This window comes from Poecilia latipinna, unplaced genomic scaffold (genome assembly GCF_001443285.1).
Source record: "Poecilia latipinna isolate Pla-1442-1.1 unplaced genomic scaffold, P_latipinna-1.0 Scaffold130, whole genome shotgun sequence".
NCBI classification, from domain to species: domain Eukaryota; kingdom Metazoa; phylum Chordata; class Actinopteri; order Cyprinodontiformes; family Poeciliidae; genus Poecilia; species Poecilia latipinna.
In genome coordinates this window covers 60,831-83,279 of record NW_015112746.1, presented here as the reverse complement: position 1 = coordinate 83,279, position 22,449 = coordinate 60,831, and the positions used below count along the sequence as shown (strand labels likewise).

Genomic DNA, 22,449 nt, shown 5'->3' with positions numbered 1-22,449 from the left:
ATCAGGAGACAGTGCTCGGCTGCCCGGCATTTGATTGGATATGTCAGCTGTACCCTGCCTGCATCTATGAAAAAATGGGTTTTCATAAAAAAGAAAACTATTTTTAAAACATGGCTAAAACTTTCCTGACTTTAGCTTAATTTTATCTTAGTTTCGCGGCTACAGATTAAGACGAACCCAGTTGCCTTATGGGGTACTCTGCAAGTCGTCTTATACATAATTAACATTGAACTGACACTCCAATCTTCTCCACATTTTTTCTGAAATGTAAGTGAGTAGTCCACTCGCCTCAGACTTAAACCAGTTTCAAACTAACAAGTTTATCACAGCAGGTGTAATCTTGTTTTATTCTATTTTTTTGTTGTTTTTATTTTAATGCCAAATTAGCAAGCACATACACATAAGACAACACAAGCACTGCAATACAAAAAACAATATACTGTAAGTCAGCCATATTTTCCACAAACAGCAGCTAAACACCGACAATAACAAAACACTGGGACCTTACAAAGCAGAGACAGGAAAGAATGCCATATCAAGTTTCATGTTATTTTATGTATAAAATAAATAAATAAAAAACATATGCTGATAATTATTGTTATTATCATTAAGCAGCTCTTATCCATAAGTCATTAGATACATTCATAGCTCACAGCAGCCATTATGGATCTTGAGAATGGGATTAATGAGAAATCTCACACGCTTACAATCAAACTTTGCGTAACCAAGAAATTCAGAACAAACAACATCGACACATTTTGTCACAAATACCCACTTGTACTAAAAGCAACACGCAGACATTTAAAAGTAAGCAAAGAAAAGAGAAAAAAAAACAAAACTCACCAGATGGTCGGTGGTTCTGAGCCCTCCACTTCCAGGTAGTCATACTTTTCTTCGGTCTGGAAGTCTGTAAAGATGACAGAGATGGTGTCTCCGGGTTCGGCCAAAAGGATCCAAGTACAGTCGGCTTGGTTACCATAGTTGCCGGGGTAACCGGGACTGGTCACCACCCCACTGCCGCCCCTCACAGTGCCCCCACATGTGTCCTCAGCTGTCAATCAAATCAGAGTGACAAATAGAAAACCTGGGTTAGGGAGAGGAGGAGGGACTGAGGGGGCGGACTTTTTTTTTTTTTTTAATTATTATTTCATTTTCTAAGATTTGATGAGTTAATTAAACTCAACATAATTTATCAGATTAGCATTCCAAAATCTAATTTGTAATACACGTAAAGTCGCTTCAAAAATCCAAGTCAGCCAGCCCAACTCCCCAACTCTCTCCCTCTAGGAGGTGGCTTTTCCCTGTTGCCTTAATTTTTAGTTTCCCATGTTTTGCTCTATGTCTGTTATTGAATGTTAGAAATGAATGACTGTTTCATGATAAACTATGAGATCATATTAGCAAACTATATCGTGAAAATATGGAGATCTCACAATCACTCCTTAGGTATGAAGTAAACATGAAAAACATGTCGATGGCACAGTTGAACAGTCTTGTAGAATAACTTTTTGCACTTTATGTTACGGCCAGTTAGAATTAGAAGTTGGTCTCATGGGTTAGGCTGCGGTTTCTGTCGCATTCACAGCTGCTGTCCTCTCCTCATACAAAATCAATAATACGTTATGTTTCTCATTGTAAGCTCCGCTCTCATCTCCTCCAATCACCACCTAGGAAGTTTGGACTGAATCGATTGCCAATTGGCGGATTAAGAATCATATCCTATCGAACTTCAAATGGTTTTGAAAACATTTTAAACAAATGCAATGAAAGTATTTTTCGCTAAACTTTCTCATAATTGGTGATCACGTCTGATTGATAGCCTTGCGTAGCTGCTTGTAGTAGTGATTACTGTTTAACAGATAAAGACACATGGATTGCGCTGTGTACATGGCATAAATTATACATATAATTTATACAGACACTCACTGAGAAAAGCATTCCACATTGCATCCTATTGAGTCAATGGTACACTGGCTTTGGTCTTATACATGACCTGAGATGGATAAACCATGAGGAGTACTCGCATATTATTTACATTGGAAAGAAAACCAACACAAAATGTGCCCAGCCAGAGTCCCATTGACCAAAAAACAAAACAAAACAAAACAAAAAAAAAACACACAATGTTGAACATTTTTCCCCAAGAGTCAAACTCTAACTTTAGTATAAATTATTCCTGTATAATTTATACATTCAAGAGGCAATAATTCATGGAGCACACTCTTATAGCAGACAGGTATTTCATGGCCTGCCAGAAAGTGCAAATTTGGATGACACCAGATTGCTCTGCCGCCCATCGTATGTTGATATCGACGGCGTTTAGAGAAGACAGTTATTGTGTACACACCAGATGGGAGTCATCCTTAAAGTGCACTCTCTGAGAAGCTGAAAAACGACATCCTTTATAAGAGTGCAGACAGGCACTGTCAGGTGTACATGCACATGCTTTAGGCTCATCCACGAAATGCTGGCTTGTAAGGAAGAGAAGTGGGGAGGTGGGGTGGGGGAGGAGATGCATGTACAGATGACAGAGATAAGGTAAGGAATCAAGCCAAATTCCACCCACAAGAAAGGAGTAATGAGAATATATATGTATATATTCTCAGGACAAAGACGACACAGGGAATATAGGGGGTTAGAATTAAACAGGGACCAAACAGAGGCGGGCACTAAACAAAGAAAAGAGAATTGAGAGGTTAATTTTGAAGAAGGTAAAATTACTGGCACAGACTGTACCAAAGACGAAAGCAACAAACGGAGTGGAAAACAAAATAATTGGTTTAAAATTAACTTTATGGTGGGCCGAGACTGCTTCAGTTGATCAGTGAGGGAAATCCACACTGTACATACAGTGCACATACACTCAGCATGGTTGCTAATTTTGGACTTTTCTTGCTTTCTTTGAATGGCAGAATTTTGAGGATGTAATGGTTACATCTTTTTCAACAAAAGTTCAAAAAGAAAAATTAGGCAAACGAGTTTGAATTCATGGTATTAATCCTCCAATTAATACATGGACAACAATTTACAGATTAAACTCAAATGCAAAAGTATGGGCAGATATGTATTGGCTGATTGTGTCAGCACTCGTCCGATCAGAAATCATAAGCTCGGTTTATATTGGCTGGTTTCCTGCAATGACCGCAGCTTTCAAACATTGTTCACATTTTGTTTAAAATAAGGTTGGAGTTAAGACCATTCAGGAACAAACCACTTTTGACATGGGTTTTATAATTGAAGTGTTGGAATCCACAACCTTGCCCAGGTTTCAATCATCTGATCCACACTGTCACCGAGGAAGAAAAAGAAGAGCCCAAGAATTGTCAAATGTTCAAGATGTTCACCAGCTGGACGATGTTGGAACACCTAAAGCCAGTTCAATGCTGCAAGGATTTCACCAAGAAAAAAAAAAAGAATCCATTACTTCAAAATGGGTTTGAAGTAATGAAACTTCAAACTCAACTTAAATTTTTCCTGCACACATAATAATCCAAATGTCTTCTGGCATTATGTTTTGGTCAGAAGAAAGAAATACTTAGCTTTTTTTTTTTTTTTTTTTGCTACTGTGATGAATACGATGCTTGGAGAAGTCAAAGCGAGACTATTAAGCTTAAGAAGACTAAACCAATTACCACACACGCTGATGAAGGTGTGTTTCACTGCTATTGATTCTGGTGCATACCACAAAGTGGATGGAATAATCAAGATGATAGATTAACCTCTAAATACTTCAGCCGTAATTAAAGCCAACACATGAATGGTTTAAACTTTTTAACAAGCCATATGGATCAGGTGTGACTTGACACGGGTCACCTTTTTATAAATATAGATATATATATATTTAGATAGGACTAAGGCTGCTTCTCAATATTGTTTCAAACATGGCTGACAGCAGCATTCAGCACCCCAACAAATGACACATATTGAACCGATTCGAACATATAACTAAAATGCCATAATTCATACAAAATTTGAACCAAGTATGAGTGCATGTGAACTTCTGACTGAAAATGTAGTAGAAGTTACTGATGCAATGAATAGAAAAGAAAGGTGTTATTTATTCTTTGCAAGACATTCATCTACTGTCTGTTGGATCAGTTCCACAGAAAAAAAAGAGAGAGAGAGGGAGTGGGAGGGGGTAAAAAAAAAACAAAAAGACATAAAATAAAACAAACACAGACAGTCAGTGAGGCAGGAAGACAGAAAGACCATTCAGCTACCCAGACAGTCATTTCACCACTAGACAGTTGAGGAGATTTGTGTAAGTGACCCACCAGGCCAAACCAAGACCTGCTGAGGTGCCATCATACTTTCAGGAAGGCAATGAAGCATTGTGCGTTAGGTGTGTGTCTGGTGTGTGAGAGCGCTGCTTGCCGGATGGCAGCTGTCACAGGTTTATCATGACAACGGCAGGACATCGGCAAGCACTGATGGACACAGACCTGCACTCACACGCGCATCCACACGCATCCACACGCATCCACACGCGCACACACAAACACGCACACGCCTCTTCCAGCCCGCAGGCATGTTCATCTGCCAATGACAGTTGACAGACAGATGGAAATCCCTCAAGGTGCACCGATTTGCGATGCGAGTCTAAGTAAGGTAAACAAACTGAAAATGCAAGACAATTAGCAGTAGGCTTGAAGGAGATTGCAAAGTTTTATACTGTCACATTTCAGATCAAGGTGTATTGCATCTACTTTCAGATTACACTGGGTAAAGGGTGTTTTCTGTTATAATGGTTAACTAAATTGGCAAAGACACACAATCTTATTAAATTAGTCCAACTGTAGGATTTAGGCTGATTGAACTAATTGAGGTTTATTTTTCCAGGTTTGCAGAATTCATAAAAGGGAAACTTCCCAGTACAGTATAATAATATGAGCCAAAGTTTCACAACAGATTTATTTGCTTCTTTGATACCAAAGCTGCAGTATGCTGTGGATATAAAAAGGATTAGGTATTGTTAAAGATCTTAGATAACAAGTTTAATTGTTTTGAGAAGACAAAATCAATTATGCGAATGCAATACATCATAGCTTGTAGCATATTATTTACAACCGCCTCAACATAAATGCTGCATGTGATATTTTAAGCTATCAGTGGGGCTGCTTAGCATTCATGCTTGAATTAGATTAGACCCGTTTTTCAGCAGTTATTTGGTTCTATCATGAAAGAAAAGGCAAGTTCAAAACGAAATACCTGAACTAACTAAAACACTTGAAATGAGCTGATTGAGGCCTTTCATTTTTAGAGTAGTTTTTCTGAATCTACCGACGGACCCGAGGGACTTAGTCCTATTTGAGGGTTGATAATACATCAAGCTCACAAGACGAAAACATGAATCCTGTTTATGTCCTTGTTTTCCAAAATACAATAAAGAAAACAAGTTTCATAACTTGTCTGAAAGTATTCCCGTAGTCCTATAGTGGTACTACATCAGAAAGCTCTGAAGCAGATGATAACTTATCATTACTGCCAGTAAGAATTATATGCCAGTAGAGGTCGTTAAACCTCTAATAGGTCACAAAATGTGCCTAAAAGTAAATCGATCTTTGTACTTAGTCAAAAACAGCTCACTTCTATTAGGATGTAATGTACAAATGCCACTGAAACTCTCGCTCTAACTTCATCATTTAATAGCTAAACACTCTTTAAGCAATGCACATTTTATCAAGTTTGAAAAAAAAAAACAAAAAAAAAAACAAACCCTCAGACCTTTTAATTTTCGGCTGCAAATGTATCTATTCTTTCTGAATGGAATCATGCACCTTAACTTGACTTGAAGCAACTCGGATGCCATGCAACGTGATAATCTCAACTGACACATTATGCAATTAGGATCCTCCCCAATTTTGTTGTGTGTCATCGTGTGACGATGAGACTGAGCGGAGACCACTTCAGGAGCCGCTGCTCTAATAAAGAAAGACATTTGTGGCATGTTCACAGGAGGGAGGGGGGGGAGATACCTTCAGCCATCTGATTACCTTCAGTTCAATGTGCATGCAGCCAACGTGACAAACGACCAGAACGCTTTCGATGTAGGATCTGCTGTAATAATGGGTAAACATTTCTTGAGCTCCAGTATTGTGGGAACATTTGTGCGACAGTGTACAGTATTACAGTTTGCACATGTATTTCCTTTAAGTCACATCATGCCTTTTTTATATAAAATAAAAATTTATATCACTCAATTAAATCAGTAAGTTAATTTTATGTGTTCTTAAAATCTATCCCCCCTCATCTCTTTTTAATCAAAACCTTCATGCGAGTCACAGAATGACATTTACTATGGTAAAATCATCTGGGCACTCTTCAGGAGGTTTCTTAAGCATTCGGTTTAATTGTTGTCTGCTGACAACAAAAGAATACGGGCTTTTTGGCAGTAATTTTCAACATTTAATTAAAGCAACAGGAGAAATACCACCCAAAGCAGTCATAGGAAATGGCCCATCAACGGTTACAAGCAAGGTAGGCTGGCAGCGCCAGTGCTTGTAATAAAGTGCTGCCAGTAGACTGATCATCATCATTGGTGGCCACCTCTACATTGCCATAAAAGCATGTATTCTGCTAGTTTACAGGTCTGGCATTTGATTGTGTGTTAATAAAATTGTAAAGAGGTTTAAGACATCAGTAATCCTCTCAGAGAGTTAATTGTTCCTGCCCACTTAAAGTCCATCACTATGTAATGACAAAAAAATATTTATAAGTGTTGAAATATTGTCTGCTGTGGTGTCGTCACCACAGCAGACATCATAAAGAACCCAGGCCATCCAACACACAGTGACACTACAAAACAGCTAATACCAACATCTATACTCGCATGAATAAGCCTGTTACATGCTAACGGTCATCCCACTAGGACTTGAAAAGACTGAAAAAGCAGGACAGGCTCATGCAGAAGAAATCCTCTTCTCTATGGAAACCATGTGGCAGCAAAACCACAAGTCCAAAAAAACCCCCTGATCCCAGCTCTCAAGTTTTGGGGTGACAGAGCGCATTTGGGCTGGCAACCACAGGACACGGGAACCTTCCAGCAATGTCACTTTCAAAACATTTCTGGTACAACTTCACTGACTCCCAAGGTGCATGGAGAGGGCAAAAACGTCACTTTAATCATGTTAATTTTAATCGTAGATTTTAATTAAGTTTTTGTTAGTTTTTTTAATTAAAATATAATTTTGTTTTTATCACAGAACAGTCATCCGTTGTCACTTTAGTTTCAGTCCAATTTTATTCACATACATTTTTACTGCACATTTTTTGCCAACCAAAGTTCTTACTTTAAGGCCATTTAAAATGACAATCGGTTTCAGGATTAATTAGTATTACTATTTGGTTGATAACTTGCTGAGAATGCAACACTGCACCATATCAGAATTAATGGGTGTGGAGACAGAAAGGCGCTGAAAATGACATAAAGAAAATTGCACTTCTGAGGCAAACATTCACATAACCATTATCTCAAAACATTGTCTTTCTGGACTCTTAGCCAATTATGAGTAATCTAATTACCTCACTCACCATGCATTTTATGGTTGCCGCTAGGTGAGGATGATGTTGCTCATATAAATGCCACACATGGCAAAAGTGTACTGAAAACTCCACATTTGGAGAAAGCACATGTTCGCTTGCATCAGTGCAATGCCTTTCTGTCAAAGTAGAACACGGGAATCTGAATCAATAACAAGTGGTGGAAATCTTAACTCTGAATCTTTCAGGATTTTGATTCCCCTAGTTAGAAACCAGGGCAATCACTAATCCTGGAAAGTTTTCGAATACGATCACACGTTATGTAGAACTGCAGAAGAAAATCGGAATATTGGACATTGAATCACACAGCAGAATATCCCATGCTCCAACGTAGCACTCGGAGAAAGTAAATGTTCTGTTTCGTAAATTTGACGCCACTGCTCAATATTTTACATAAACGCGGTGCCTTGCTGGAGTATTCATAGTTCTTGAACTTTTTCACATTTTCTTATTTCAGAGAGATCATAATAAACCAGGAAAGCAGCCAAGATGCCAATAGTTAATTTACAGTATGAATATTAGCCGTGAACTCTACAAATATGACCTTTATGAAAGAGTGACTAGAACAAAACCATTATTGAAAGGCCAAGAATGTCCATATGCAGTTTGCCAAAATGCCAGTTAGGGAGCAGAGTAAATGTGGGAGATGGAGCTCTGGTACAGTGAGACCAAAACAGCATTTATCTGATGAAGAAACAATGTTGTGACCCCGTTCCAATCACTTCGCTACAATGTAATTTTACACCTTTGATCAATCAAGAAAATGTCACAAGGACCACACGTGTCATTTCATATTTGACTTGGGAATATTTAGTACCCACTTTGACGATCGACAACATGAGAACCATTACGGTGCACTCAAACTTTAATGTAAAGAGAATAGGTTATGGGATTTGTTTTATTTAACAACAGAAGAGAGCTCATAGTTGTTGCAGGCTTATTCTTTGAAAGATTCCACTGCATATTATTGTGTGTGTGTGTGTGTGTATACGCGCGTGTGTGTGTGTTTTAATTTTCAGGCTGTAAGCTTTAGTTGTCTCCTCTTCATCCTTGTTCTTGTTTCATTCGGGTCATCTGCTTTCCATGTGATCACAATGGTTGCTCATACTCTGTATTTATTAGCATTTCCTTGTGTTTCCCCCTTAAGTTAAACAGTTATTCATTTCAACACTTTTTCCTTAATTCTCTTCAGCTCCTTGCTTTTCCCACAGCTGCTGCCTGTTGTTTATTAGTCTCATCTGTCTTGCATCCAGTAATTACAGCCGTAGCTTAAACACCTCTCCATTTTGTCAGTACTTTTCCACAGTCATCCATTCATCCTGCCTCCAATGAGTCATTGTGTTCCTGTATGCTGAGTTCTTTTAGTTATGCATTTTATTTGATAAAAAGCTAATTAAGCTTAAATCTGCCTACCTGCTGCTGCTTAGATTTGGGTTTTGCACAACGCCTAAATAGCAACCAGACCCAGAATCAATGAAAACAATGTGCAATATGAAGTTTTTGGAAAATATCCTCCAATTACATCACATTTTGAGAAATGTGATCTTTTGTTATCGTAATTTATTAAGGTAATTCGTTAAAATACTTCACTGCAAAGAGAAATAAACTGAAGCAAAATGGTCATCAATATGATTAGAAGGTTGGGACAAAACAGCAGCACACAAATAAAAATGGGGGTATGAATTGGATAAGGAGTAAATTAACCAAGTGTCAGGATTCACCCTGGAAGATATTCAACCAAAATCCCCTCATCTCCCTCAGTCCAATAAAACCTCTGCATTCCCTCAGCCTAGTGGTGCAGTTTCCAGATTTAACTTTAAATGTCATACATGTCTGTAGCACAAAGTAAATAAAACATTGCAATATATGTGCCATTAAGAGTCAGACATCAATAAACAAAAACTGAAATATGTGTATATGTATATATATATATATATATATATATATATATATATATATATATATATATATATATATATAACTGGTAATATATCAGAAATGTTTAATATTTTGCATGTGTTTTATGCAGCCTCCAAATTTCCTTTAATAACTCTACCAGCTTTCATTTTAAGAAGGAATTGTGTTTTTTCAAGCTGTACTTTGTAAACATGTTTTGTCTTTGTAATGACCTGTAAAGTCTAGCGGATATTTTTCTATTTAAACATATTTTTGACCTTCAGCCCCGCAAACCTAGAGGTAAAGAATGTACCCGACTTAAGTGCAGTGTAGTTTTTTTTCTTTCTTTTTTTTGCTTTTATCTCAGATAACAACATGGGGAGACTGAAGTCAGGCTCATGCTACGATGCACTGACCCACATGAGGGGGGAAAGTTTCTTTGGTGGAGGCTTCTATATGTGTTAGCTTGAGTGTGAGAGGAAGAGAGGGGTAGACTTGGCCATGTTGCCTTCATTTCTCATCACATCACCGAGTTGGATTTGCCCTTTTGCTTGCCTTTTCATCATTTGCTCTTTCTCCGCTCACCGTTGGTGTTATACCTCCTCTCTTTTGTTCTTCTTGCTTTTTCTGCATCGAGATTTTTTTTCATCTCGTCTTCCACCTACCTGTCATTAATTTACTTTTTCGCCTTGTGCCTTCTTACTCGTCATTCTTCCTTCTCAGTTCCCTATTTCTCCACTCACACTTCCTCGTCACCCCCTCTCTCCCCCCCACCTCTCTCTCTCTTGCTGTTTCTCTCTCATCGCCTGGGGTGCTTTGATCGCTCGTTCTTAGCCTCCTTATCCTGCCTCCTTCTCTCCCATCCGTTCATCCCGTCTTCCCCACTGTGCTGTCATCAATATCTCAGTCATCAGAGGATTCCTTCTTTATCCTTTTCTGTCTCGCTGTGGTTATCTTTAAGATCTGACTTTCTGTATCTCACTCCATGTCTCGCACTCCCTCCGTCTCCTCCTGTTGATTGATTTCATGTGTAATGGCTTTTCTGGCCTCATCCTCCCTTTTTCCCAACCCGTGCTTCCCTTCCTTATTCCCCATAACTCGTTTCTTCTTCCTGCATCTTTTTGATAGGCAGATCACTATCACCGTCAGATTCGCAGAGACACACACATACTCAAACTTCAATCACGCAAGACCCAAACCCGGCCAGCCTCTAAGGATTATGGGCCATCTATATCATCCCCTCCTCTCCTCTGTCTTCAGGCTGTATCCATCTTTCCCTTCTGCTCTTCTATGTACAACTGCCAACTCATCCATCAACCTCTTGCCCCCTATATACTGTAAAGCTGGATATATATCAGCTGCCCCCCGTTTTCCCCTCATCTTTTCTTCCACACATTTTATAGTTCAGCGTACCTGCCACGAATGAACAAACAGACCTCGAAGGAAATGTGTTAAGTATTTGCACACATACGGTGCTAGCATTATTTGTTACAAATCACCCTCTGGACTGAGGAGCTCGTAGACATTCATCCAATTTAATCTGCAGCTGCACAGGGTGCCACGCTGCCTGGCCATGCAGAGGGTGAGATTTTTATTAATGGTCTCAATGTCACTTTCAGCATCCTGTCATGCCAGGATGCATTACATGGTTTTGAATACATTAGAGTAAGACCTTACTGGCAATGCCTTCAAATCTGACTAACTAATAGAACACGTGACATTGTCAGCAGAATCTGACTGAGCCTTTTGGATTGGACTCACCATGCAATAAGCAATTTATCGATTAATTGCTTGACGAAATGAATTTGATCATTTCCAGATGCATGTCTGTTTGTCTATGTCTTGTCTGCCCCTTTTTCTACCAAAGAAACTGTATGACTTCGACACATCAAGGTATTCCTCCCCTTTTCATTTCCTTTGCGTAATGGGTTCGTATGGGGAGCGACAAATGACAGTGAAAAGAATCAGTTTCCCGCCACTCTCCAACACATGGGAACTGATAGCGATGGCAGCAACAAAAGTTAAATATTTATAAGCTTTCCTGTGTTTTGTCACTAGCCGGCGCATACACATTTACGTGTGCAAGCTCAAAAATTCACATGCACAGATTTCACCGATCATTTGGCTGGAGGAGGGCAAGTGATTGTCATCTCGCAGTGCAGCGTCCATGAGAAATGAACGGAGAGGGAGCTTGTATCGGTTACTTGCCAGGTTCATGGTGTCCTGCCACACAGTGTGGCATGAAACCAGAGAAACGCTGGTTTAAAAGCTGAACTTTGAATTCAAAATGAATGATAGGGGTGAACCAATGATATGCTGCATTTGTCGTAAAACAGCAGCAACTATAGATGACAATACAGCAAACTTGCATCTGCACCTAAAAAGTAAGCATCCTTACTTTGTCAAACTGATAAAGTTTGACAAAAAAAACAACAAAAAACAACAACAAAACACTGTAACCAAATGTATATGTTTTCTTCACAGAAAGTCCTAACAGACAGTATTGTCTGTTTTTCCCAGCTGAGCCTAATCATTAATATATGTTGAAGGGCAAGTTTGTTTACAGAGACTTCATAATCCAATTTATTTGCTTTTCGCCTGTTTATTTATTTTGGATATTTAAAATGTCTTCCAGTTCCAATTTTAAATGTTATTCAGAAATTAGTTTATTGATCTTTGAGAGGGTTTACTTGCATTATTATTATCCCATTTTTATGATGAAAATGATATCATTTACAGCAGCAATTTCTGGGTCAATTAATCGCTCCACACTCTCCACAGTTGATACACGGATGCTTGGTTTGAGGGATTTCTGAGAGATTCTATTTAGCTGTGAGTCAATGACTCAACGCATTGCTACATACTCACCTAGGAGGAGTGGATGCTGCAAGGCAATGACTCAAATCAATCTGTTGGGTTTCCTTAGATAGAAACATTTTAAACTAATTTGAATAATAAACTGAGCTCACTTTACTGTTTGATAACTAGGATCAGTTGGGATGTCTGTGCGATTGAATTGAAATGATTTTTTGCAAAGTGCCGACGACATTTGTTGTGAGCTGGTGCAAGCGTTTAGGCACCCCTGAATGGTTGCCATGGGAGATTCAAGGATTCCTCAAACACGTAGATTGTAAAAGTTGATTTTGCATAACGCCACCCCACAACAGAACAGTTTCAGGCCACATTTTACCTCTTGAGACTTAGTTTAGACACCTCTTAAGACCACTTCCAAGCAGCCCTGTCCTGACAGCTTTTTGCAGACTTGCTCCTCGCATTCTTTATGAAGCACATTCTTTGTGATGATGCTAGTTTTGCTCCCTCATGATAAGCAAAGCTTGATGTAACGATCTTTTGATGGTGTGGTCACTTTTTTTTGCCTACTTGATCGTGCTTTGGATAAAAGTGATCGAGTTTAATCAAAGTGTTCAACAGTGCAATGCACTGCTCCCTGAGAAACCTTCCATCCAGCTCTGATTTCACACCGAGAAAGCTCTTCTTTGCTCAGAATAACAATTTGACGACTGACACTTTCACTTTGTTCTGATGGCACCGTCTCAGTGTCAGAAAGCTCCTTCGTAAGCAATGTTCGGTTAGGAACCTCAGCAATGGCTGTAGTTATATCGGATAAAAACATAGTTTTAAAGAGGCACGTTTGACAAGGCCTTTTAAAGGAACAATCGATTCATCCTGCATGACAATGAACAGAATTAGCGTGTTTAATGACACAAAAAAATACGTCATCAAATGCTTAAATTTATAATTTATGTTTATTAGGAAAAGTAAATGCAAAATGAATAAAAAATAAGTAATGGTATCTACATTATGCATTTCATCTTTTAAACATTTAAGTGGGACCTCTGTACCCCGAAATCTCCATTTGCTTTACATTTTGTAAAATCTAACACTGTTAAACCGTTTTTTGAGGGTAGCCTTTAATTCATCGAGGCAAAAAAAGAATCAAAACTAAAGTACAAGGACTTCTAGGTCAATCTCCAGCCAAAATTAATTGATAGGTAATTTTTTTTTAGTTGATTTATTCATTGATACACAAAATCATGCGTAAACAAACGAGGGTTTGTACCATCTGCCCTCCCGTTTCTTGGCTGCAATTCTGCTGCACAGCGGACATATGGGCTTAAAAGGCGTCGTTGTATTTGCCAAATGTAAATCCATTTGGAAGTGGAATAAATGCTGATATATGATATTACTTTGCAAAGTTACAGGTCTTATTTGTCATTGTGTTCCCAGCTTATATAAACAGCTGAAGCTGTTGGAGAGCAGAGTCTTAAATCTCCAGCTTCTGATATGTACTCTTTCTGTGGGTGTGCATTAGCTTGCTACCCTTGTTGATAAGAGCGTTGTTTGGGTATTTCAATATCAGAAGTGGATAAAATCTCGCATTCATTTCTAAAACATAAAAAAAAAAAAAAAATGTAAAGCTCCCAAAGTGCAAGTCGAACAAATACCAACAACAACACCTGAATGACTCATCCGGCGTTTATGACTTCAAGCTAGAAACTTCATATTTTTCTACACTTCTGTGTTTTATACAATATTCTTCCCTCGATTTGCTCTTTTGTACTTCTTTGTAAGCCTTAAAGAGTTTTTCTGGAGACATATTGCCCGATATCCTCAGCTTATCAAAGTTTTATTTTAGACTTACAGTCATTCTGGTCGGGGCGTATGCACACCCACGCACAAGTAACCAAACTGACCTTCAGCTCCTCCCACCATATGTCCACGAATCAAAGAACAGATGCTGTCTGCCAGTCAACTAAACAGCCTGACATTTAGGGCAATTAGGGCAGAAGAGGGCGATTCAATGGTAGATCAACAGATTGAGGCATTTAAAGAGGAAAACTGATTGATGGATAGATTACTATTATAATTATTATAATTTTCAGCCCTGTCCATATGAATCATATTTAGAATCCATACAGTGAGATAAAAGTCAATATTCCATAATTACTCTCCAACAGCTTTTTGTTCAAGTTTGACCCTAGCGATGCCATTTAGTACTCATATTCTCTAATCATGGCCTATTATGCTCATTTCCAGTCTCGCATCATTCCAACACATAAAAGTGACTTTCTGTGACTCATTCAGGAATAAAATATCAAAGAGAATGCTACTTTTTTCATCTTAGGAGTTCTTATCATGGTCACAGAGAAACAATCTTAAATTATGAAAGTTTTACAAAAAAAATAAATAAATAAAAATAAAATTGAAAACATGCCAGAATTACTGGGATGTCTGATATCAATACATATGGAACCATGTGTATTTATTTCTCTTTGCACTCTATGGACTTTCCATAGTTTTGCATCCTCTTATGCTTTTTTTTTCTGCTCAGCTAACCTAAAAATATTCTCTAGGGGATTTAGGTCTGTGGGCTAAACGGACATGGAGGTTGAATGGAGGTCATTAAATTCTGCCAAGGCCTGGCAACAAGCACTTCATTTGATCTAGACGTGCTGGAGAAGTGATGTATGTACAGTAGAGGTCCCAGGATGTAGCGCTGGAGGACTAGATCAGGGCTCCACTGTTTTACATCATGATCCTGCTGAATGACCCATTTTCTGTAGAGGCCACAAGATTTCTGTTTAAAAAAATCTCCCCGTGTTTTAAAGAGTTAAGGATATCGTCCATGTATGTATGTGGATTACAGTTAATTCTTACGGTATCAAGAAGACTTTTGTTCTGTATCTTCAGGGTGCCTACAACGTCACATTAGATATGTGGGAAGTCTTTTAAAAGCCAGTTTATTAACAAAATCTGAGCCTTTTTTCTAAAAAAAAAAAAAATAATAATAATCAACTTTACTAATATTGTTTTTAGATTCTGTGAACTAATGACAGCAAGTCAACAAAATCTGATCAGCACTGTTAAAATCATTGCTTATTGGTGAACAATAAGTTTGAGTTACCATGAAAGGATCTAAAATAATCAAGACCTCAAAGAGAGTAAGAGTTTCACTCTGCCCTGTCGTCATCTGAGTCATAGCCTGAGAGTACTAACTTAGAGACAAACTCAAGGTAACGCTAACCCAATGGGGGAATAGAAACTATCAGAAAACGTAAAAATTGCAAAGTAGACTAAAGTAACCGTTTGGAACAATCAACTAAGCAGTAACGAATAAAGATTTGATAGGAATAGACACGATGTTTTCCATTTCTGTAAAACCAACAAACAAAATTCTGATTATTTTTTTCTTCAGCTTGTTTTTTACATATTATATTGTGGTTAACACAACTAATATTAATGTTGTTTGTCATCCCTAAAAGATTTAGATCACTACCTTGACTGCCAGATTTACACATGATTGTCAACATTCCTAAAGCCAGTGTACAGTTTGAATGAAATCAATCCATGTTTTGACAAACAGCTTCCTGTTAAATAGCTACTTATGCATTTCGTGTTTCCTCTGATAAACCTCACAACACTTTTGGGGTCCTTATCTCAACATTTACTCTGAAGAGTGTTATTGTTACCACAACTTGGTCATAAAGGGGAAAAAAAAAAAAAAAAGCTGTCCCTTATGGTTACCTGATGATTTTTAGATTCATCTCTAGTGCTATTATCAGAAGCCAGCTCTTTTATTACATTTAGCCAAAAAAAAAAAGAGATAATTCTAAACAAACAACTTCTGCATCAAATTTCTCAACTTCTGGAGTGTCCATTCCCTCTGATAACAATCCATGTGCTAAGCCAGAGGTTCCCAAACTGTGGGGCGCGCCCCCTAGGGGGGGCGCCGTGTCATTGCAGGGGGGGCGCGGGAAGCCGTCTGGATGAAAAAACAAAACATGAACACTGTATGCGCTGGGTTTTTACCTTAGAATGGCCAACTCTCTGTTATTCCTATGTCAATTTGATACAGTAGATTCTTCCACACTTCCCATATTTGTGTCCTCTGTCACTTTTATCAACAGTTAAAACTGTCCGTTGTTAACATGTTGTAACCTGTTTTTCCGAGCCGCCTTTAAACGCAACATGAGCGCTACGACGCTCGCGCTGGGTTTACACCTGTGAAGGAGACCTGCTGCTGCTGGGCGGAGCTACGTAGGTTTGTGTTAGAATCACGGCAGCAAAACGCAAAGAACTTTTCACAGTTTTTCCCTCCAAACTAACCGACTGAGTTGAGTGAAGCTGTTGGATGCAGGTAAAGTTAGCTAAAAGATGACTAGCTAATATCAATACAGCAACTTTAGCTTAACAAGTACCTTGTAGGCTACCGATGTTGGTGTTTATTGCCCCCAAAAAAGTCATTTTCCCCCCCCCCCGTCATACGGGTCGTTTCAACCAGACAGCCATTTGTAATCCCTGGGGGGGGGGGGGGCAGAATACGTTTGGAAACCACTGGGGGGGCGCAGAAGAAAAAGTTTGGAACCACTGTGCTAAGCTGAGTGTTTGTAAACCGTGTGTGTTTTACGCGTGTGCGCGTCTTTCTAGGTTTGTGTACATTCTGGCTATTTGAATGTGCTTTCATCCATGTGCATGGGTGAGGCAGAGAGGCACAGAGGTGGGATTCTGGGGTGTTGGCAGGAGCTAAATGTCATCTCTGACTTCTAAAACAAATAGCTGCACACTTAGCGTTTTACCGCATCAAAGCGCCAACCAAATTGTCTTGCACCTTTAAATCATTTCTACTGTTCTTTTCTGTCGCATCCTTTGCTTCCCCCCTAAGCAGCTCATAAAGGCGTGCGTCCGAGACAACGAAATTCACACACAAACTGAATTCAAGTTAAAAGGGGGATACAAATATTTGATTTACTGAATCTTGCTGGAAAAGATCCCTAAGCCAGTCATGCAGAGATGCCATGAAAAATGAAGGTTCTCTCAAGAGCACTTTCTCACATTGTCAACAAAACTGTCATCCGAGTCACAGAAGCCATTTCAAATGTGCAGATAATGCACTGAAGATGACAAATGGACATACTTAGTTTTTTACTGGCGCTCTGGGGCAATGGTCTGCTGAGCAGGACCCCATTTTCCTTTGTCATTTGTGCTACAAAAGCACTCACACAAGGACATACCTTTGCTTTGGGTAAACATGCGGTTAATTTATTGTGCATTTCAGCCAAACGGAGTCAATAAAAACACAAATGTATACTGTACTTCAGTCAGAAGCACATCAAGAATTTGACCCATGCGCTTAAAATGCATTAACATTATAATACAGCGCTTGCACAACCACAAATCTCAGTGTACGGAAGGAAAAGGCATGTTTTTGTTTTACAAGTAAAAAATATGAAAAACGTGGCATGCATCTGTGTTGAGCTCGGTTAGCTCCGTACTTCAAATGCGGTGCAACCAATTGTCTTCAGTCATCGTTTAATTCATATGGAGCCCACGTGTGCTAGCTAAACCCCCCTATTAATACGCCTGTTCTGTGGAGCCCAACACTGAACACTGAGCACACCGTTGTCAAAGCTGGATTGAGCTAAACTCAGGTCCTGGGAAAAACTTGTTTTGGAGCTACAAAAAGCTGGTTTGCAGAGTTTCATTTTCCAACAGAATCACACAGGCAGAGCGAACAATGGAATAAGGTGGGATAAGAGCTTATTTGTGTTTGGATGCCACTGCTAAAGTCCAAAGACCTAAACAATTAATAACTGAGAATATTCGACAAGATTTGACTTGTATAAAAGAATAAAATAAAAAGTTTGAGCCCTTCTGCAAGGGGAAATGGTCAGTCCTGAAAGACATGCAGTCGGTAATTCCACTGGATATGGTAGAGGAGCTCTACAGGGCCTGAATAAAAATGTATGCCATGCTTCTTAGATTTAAATTTATTTTATTTTATTTTTGTAAAACATTTTGTATCATTTCTGTTATATTCAAAGCTATTTGATAGCTTATTTTGGTCTAATAAGCTAAATCAAATAAATTACATTGGACGTTGTGGCTGTAACAAAACAAAACATGAAAAAAAACATTTAAAGGGGAACAAATTATTTTTCTAAGCGCTGCTCAATACAACATAAAAAGGAGCATCGGGGGTAAACAAGCTCTTGCCACAAAGTAGCTCTGGTATTAAGATAGTAGTAAGTAACATTGTGAGGCCACTTAGAGCACTCTGTGGCGCTTTGATGTGTTTGAATACTTTTAACTGCCACTACAAATGATAATGATGTCTGAGCTAATTGTTGCGTTATGGAGACAATTTGCATGAGAACAGAGAGCTACAATGATTGGGAAAAAAAGAAGAAAAGATAAACTACAGAGAATGAAAAGTGATGTGTCTTTCTCGGAAGAATTATTAGATTACCGTCGCCAAGCAGCCACAGTAATAAGGTTCTGTCACAAAGTATTAAACAGCAAAATGCCACATGCCTCAAGTTATGACAGCCTCTCAAAAAAAAAAAAAAAAAAAAAAACATATTGGGGGGAAAAAAAATATTTAACATGGTCATTCCCAAATAGTTTCTGACACACCATCTATGCTATAAAGAGACATAAAACGGCAAGTGCAACATGCCGAGCAGAGTTCAAGCACAACTATCATTTCTAATCAGTATTCCTTGTGATATATAAAATTGACCCCCCTTAGGATCGATCCCAGCAGAGATATGGGCCAGTGCAGGAAAGAAGACTGTATGGCTGTCGTTGATTTAAAGGTGATTTACATGTGGAGGAGATCAAGGCTGCTCAGAGACGGCTTTAGCCTCACGTAAAGAGTTTCGCTGATTCCACCTGAAATGTGCCGAAGTCGTTGATTCTGAGATCTAAGAGATCGCGGACTCGGTTCGTTTCGGAAAAGCTGTAATAATGAACACGAAAGTTGTCTTCAAACTTTCACATGCACATTCACGGTGAGAGTTATTTTTGATTGACTTGTATTTTGAAACAAATATCCTAATTCCAGCTTCAACAAGACAGACAATGAGCCTATAAGAGATTCTGAACGTGTGAGCAATTATATTTTAGATGTAGTTAGACAGAAATAATCTCTATTCAAAAGCTTTAAGGCTTTTCCCGAACAAACCTGTCTATTTAAAGTCTGTAGGTGATAATCTAAGATGCTGAATATATTACGCTTTTGTCGAGAAATTTAATCCTGATCTAAGTCAAAAAGATTAGAGATAATTTGAAGAACTCGCTGTCTGTGTGCAGAGAAAACAAATTAGATAGAGGAATTGAAATGTAGGCAGAAAAAGGAGGATAAGGGAGTTTAGAAAGTGAATGAATACGGATGAGTGTTTTATCAAGACGACCATTAAGAAGATCCTTAAAAAACGCATACGTTTGCCATCCTGCCTTTTAGTAAAACATACCAGTTTGGGTGTAGAATTATATTTGTTTTCTGAGGAGCATAGCTTTACTCTTTCTGTAATAACCAGTTGCTGCAAGCTGTCAGTATGACAGAAAAGCAACTTTGAATGCAAGACATGTTTAACCTTGAAACAGGCGACATACAACAGCAGAGAACCACACTGGGTGATGACAATAGAAAACTGAGGCAAGAGTTCAGACAACTCATCAAAAGTAGTCCAGGTAAGATGCCTCTCACATCATTTCTGGATCAGGAGTGGCTCGACACCGAGAATGCAAGCATTCGGGGCCCACGTCTAGGACTCATCTGTGGAGGGTCTCCTGGGATGGCTTTCATTTGACAATCCTCTCAAGGCTGTGGTGCATCTTCTCCTACCACACTTCTTTCTTCCACTCAATTTTCTGTTAATGTGCTTTCATACAAATCTCTGAACAACCAGCTTCTTCATCAATTCTCTTTTGCGGGTTACCGTCCGTCTTCTGGTCAAGTCAGCAGGTTTCCTCATGATTGTGTATCCTAGCGACGCAGAGCGAGGCCGCTTAAAGGCTCAGGAAAACTTTGCAGGTATTTTTGAGCTACTTAGCTGATTGAACTGTGGCATCATGAGTTTCCATAAATGACCCTTTTCAGAATATTCACATTTTGCATTTTCTGAGACATTGAATTTTGGGTTTTCATTATCTGGAAGCCATAAACATAAAAATGGCAAGAAATAAAGGCGTAAGATGTGTGATGATTCAAAATAGTGTACGAGTTTGGACTTTCTGAAATGACTGGCAAGCATTTTTCCGCAATATTCTAATAAGTGCTACAGTATTTCTCACATTTTTTGTGTGAAGGAGGAATCAGGGAGCAGGGAGCTCATAATGACTGAAAAACGTGGCAAATATCTTCACAGAAGTACTTAAGGAAAACTCTAAAATGAGGCCATTATGCCAGTGTTTACTTCAGGGTCATGGAATAATAATATGATTCACTAAAACTGGCTAGCGTAGCAGCGACAACAGCATTCAAAGTGAAAAGAAGCACACAAAATAGAACACCCAAGGATTAAGAGTGTGAAATTGCATCCACATATGTGCGGATCTAGCCGATATCCAGCCAGAGTATTTTTGAAATCTTATTCACTTGTGGTTTTGTCTCACTCTGTTTCTCCTGAATGTTTAATGGAGGGAGGGCGAACAGTGCTGAAAAGTGGCACCGTGAACAGCACACTCGAAACTTTCTTTCTGAACTGCCTGAAGTAATTCCTTCCTTTTCCCGTGTTTTCCGTACGATTACTGTTTCCCCTTCCATTCTCCTTTTCGGCTTCTCGCTGCTAATTCAGATTCATTGTGCTTAGTCACGTAGACGTCATAAAGTTCGCTGTTCTTGCTGAACGTTTTTCTTTTCTCCTCTTTTAACGAGCAGATGTCCACTCCACCGAGCACTTACCCTCTCCAAGTAAAGGTCCATTTCAAGGAGTATTAAATACCAAGAAATCAATGCAGGCTGTGCCTTGCGTGTGTGCGTGCGTGCATGTGTGTGTGTGTGCATGTGGAAAACATGGGCATGTCTTTTAGCGGGTGGCGAGTTTTTGTGAGCGCCTGTGAGTTAGTGTGTGCTTGAATTATTTATGAGACTAAAGTGCTCCACTGGGAGAAATGCAATGCATCTTATTCACAACATTTCTGTTTAAAACATGCATTGCTTTAAGAGGTTCACGATTTTTAATCTAAAACTGGACAGCGTGCAACCTTTTTTCATTGACACAGATTAATTGATTTGAATAAACAAGGAAGTAAACAAAAATGAACCGTGTGACGCCGTCTTCTTGTATTCATGAATACTATGACAATCAAACTAAAACTTAAAAAGGCCCTGGTGTATTATTTCCACTTCACCATGTATTATATATATATATATATATATATAAAATATCCTAGAGTAATTATATTTAGCCTCTTTCATCACTTTGTTGATGGGCTTTTTTTTATTTTAACTGGCTTTGTGTAAAGTAACTTTATCTAGTCAGTAAAATTGACACTACAGTTCCAACAGTTGTATGAGACATGAACTCCGTTTAACTCGAGTGCATTATTCTTATGTTTTCTTTGGGTTAAAGAAGAAATATTTCTCTTTACACAATATATACAATTTAAGGTTACTTATCAAATCGAGAGACTTCCTTACTGCTGAGGTCAATAACCTACTGAAATTAACAAGCTTGCTTTGAGTTTTAACCTTCTAAGCGGTAAAATGAAAAAGGAAAAAACAAAACAAAGTGAAGAACAGCAATAGAGATGCAATACAAATGTTTTCTGCAGAGAGAGAGAGAAGACAATTTGTAATACAGGGATTTTCCCGATAGTGCAGCCATGCATTTATGTTTTTCGCTGAAATAAACTAATTACTTTGTATGCAACTGCAATGCTATCATCATCTGTAACAGACTATCATGATAATCTAGTTCTGGCTAACACCTTGAGGGCTGACAAATATTCTGAAGCTAAAAAAAAATAATAATCTCAGAGAATAAAGAGATTCCAGTTTACATGTTAGAAAAAAAGACACAGATGGGGCTCCAAGGATGAACCAAGCTGTGCTGAAGTTCAAATGAATGCATGTGGAAATTTGTCCTCGTCTGATTTTGTTTCATTGTGTGTATCTACACATCAGTACTCTTGCCGATATAAATCAGAGTGCTTTTAATAACATGAGCTATCTAGTGTGTATTTGGTCTTTGTTTTATAAAAAACAAA

General features: G+C 38.6%; 1 protein-coding gene across 1 annotated transcript in view; it reads right to left on the bottom strand.

The window, feature by feature from the left end:
• The window catches only part of LOC106945148 (CUB and sushi domain-containing protein 3), a 305,581-nt gene that overhangs the window by 226,322 nt on the left and 56,810 nt on the right, over positions 1-22,449 (bottom strand). The window contains exon 3 of the mRNA XM_015028609.1: positions 844-1,051. Coding sequence (XP_014884095.1) covers positions 844-1,051 — 208 coding nt within the window. The remainder of the gene's footprint in view (positions 1-843; positions 1,052-22,449) is intronic.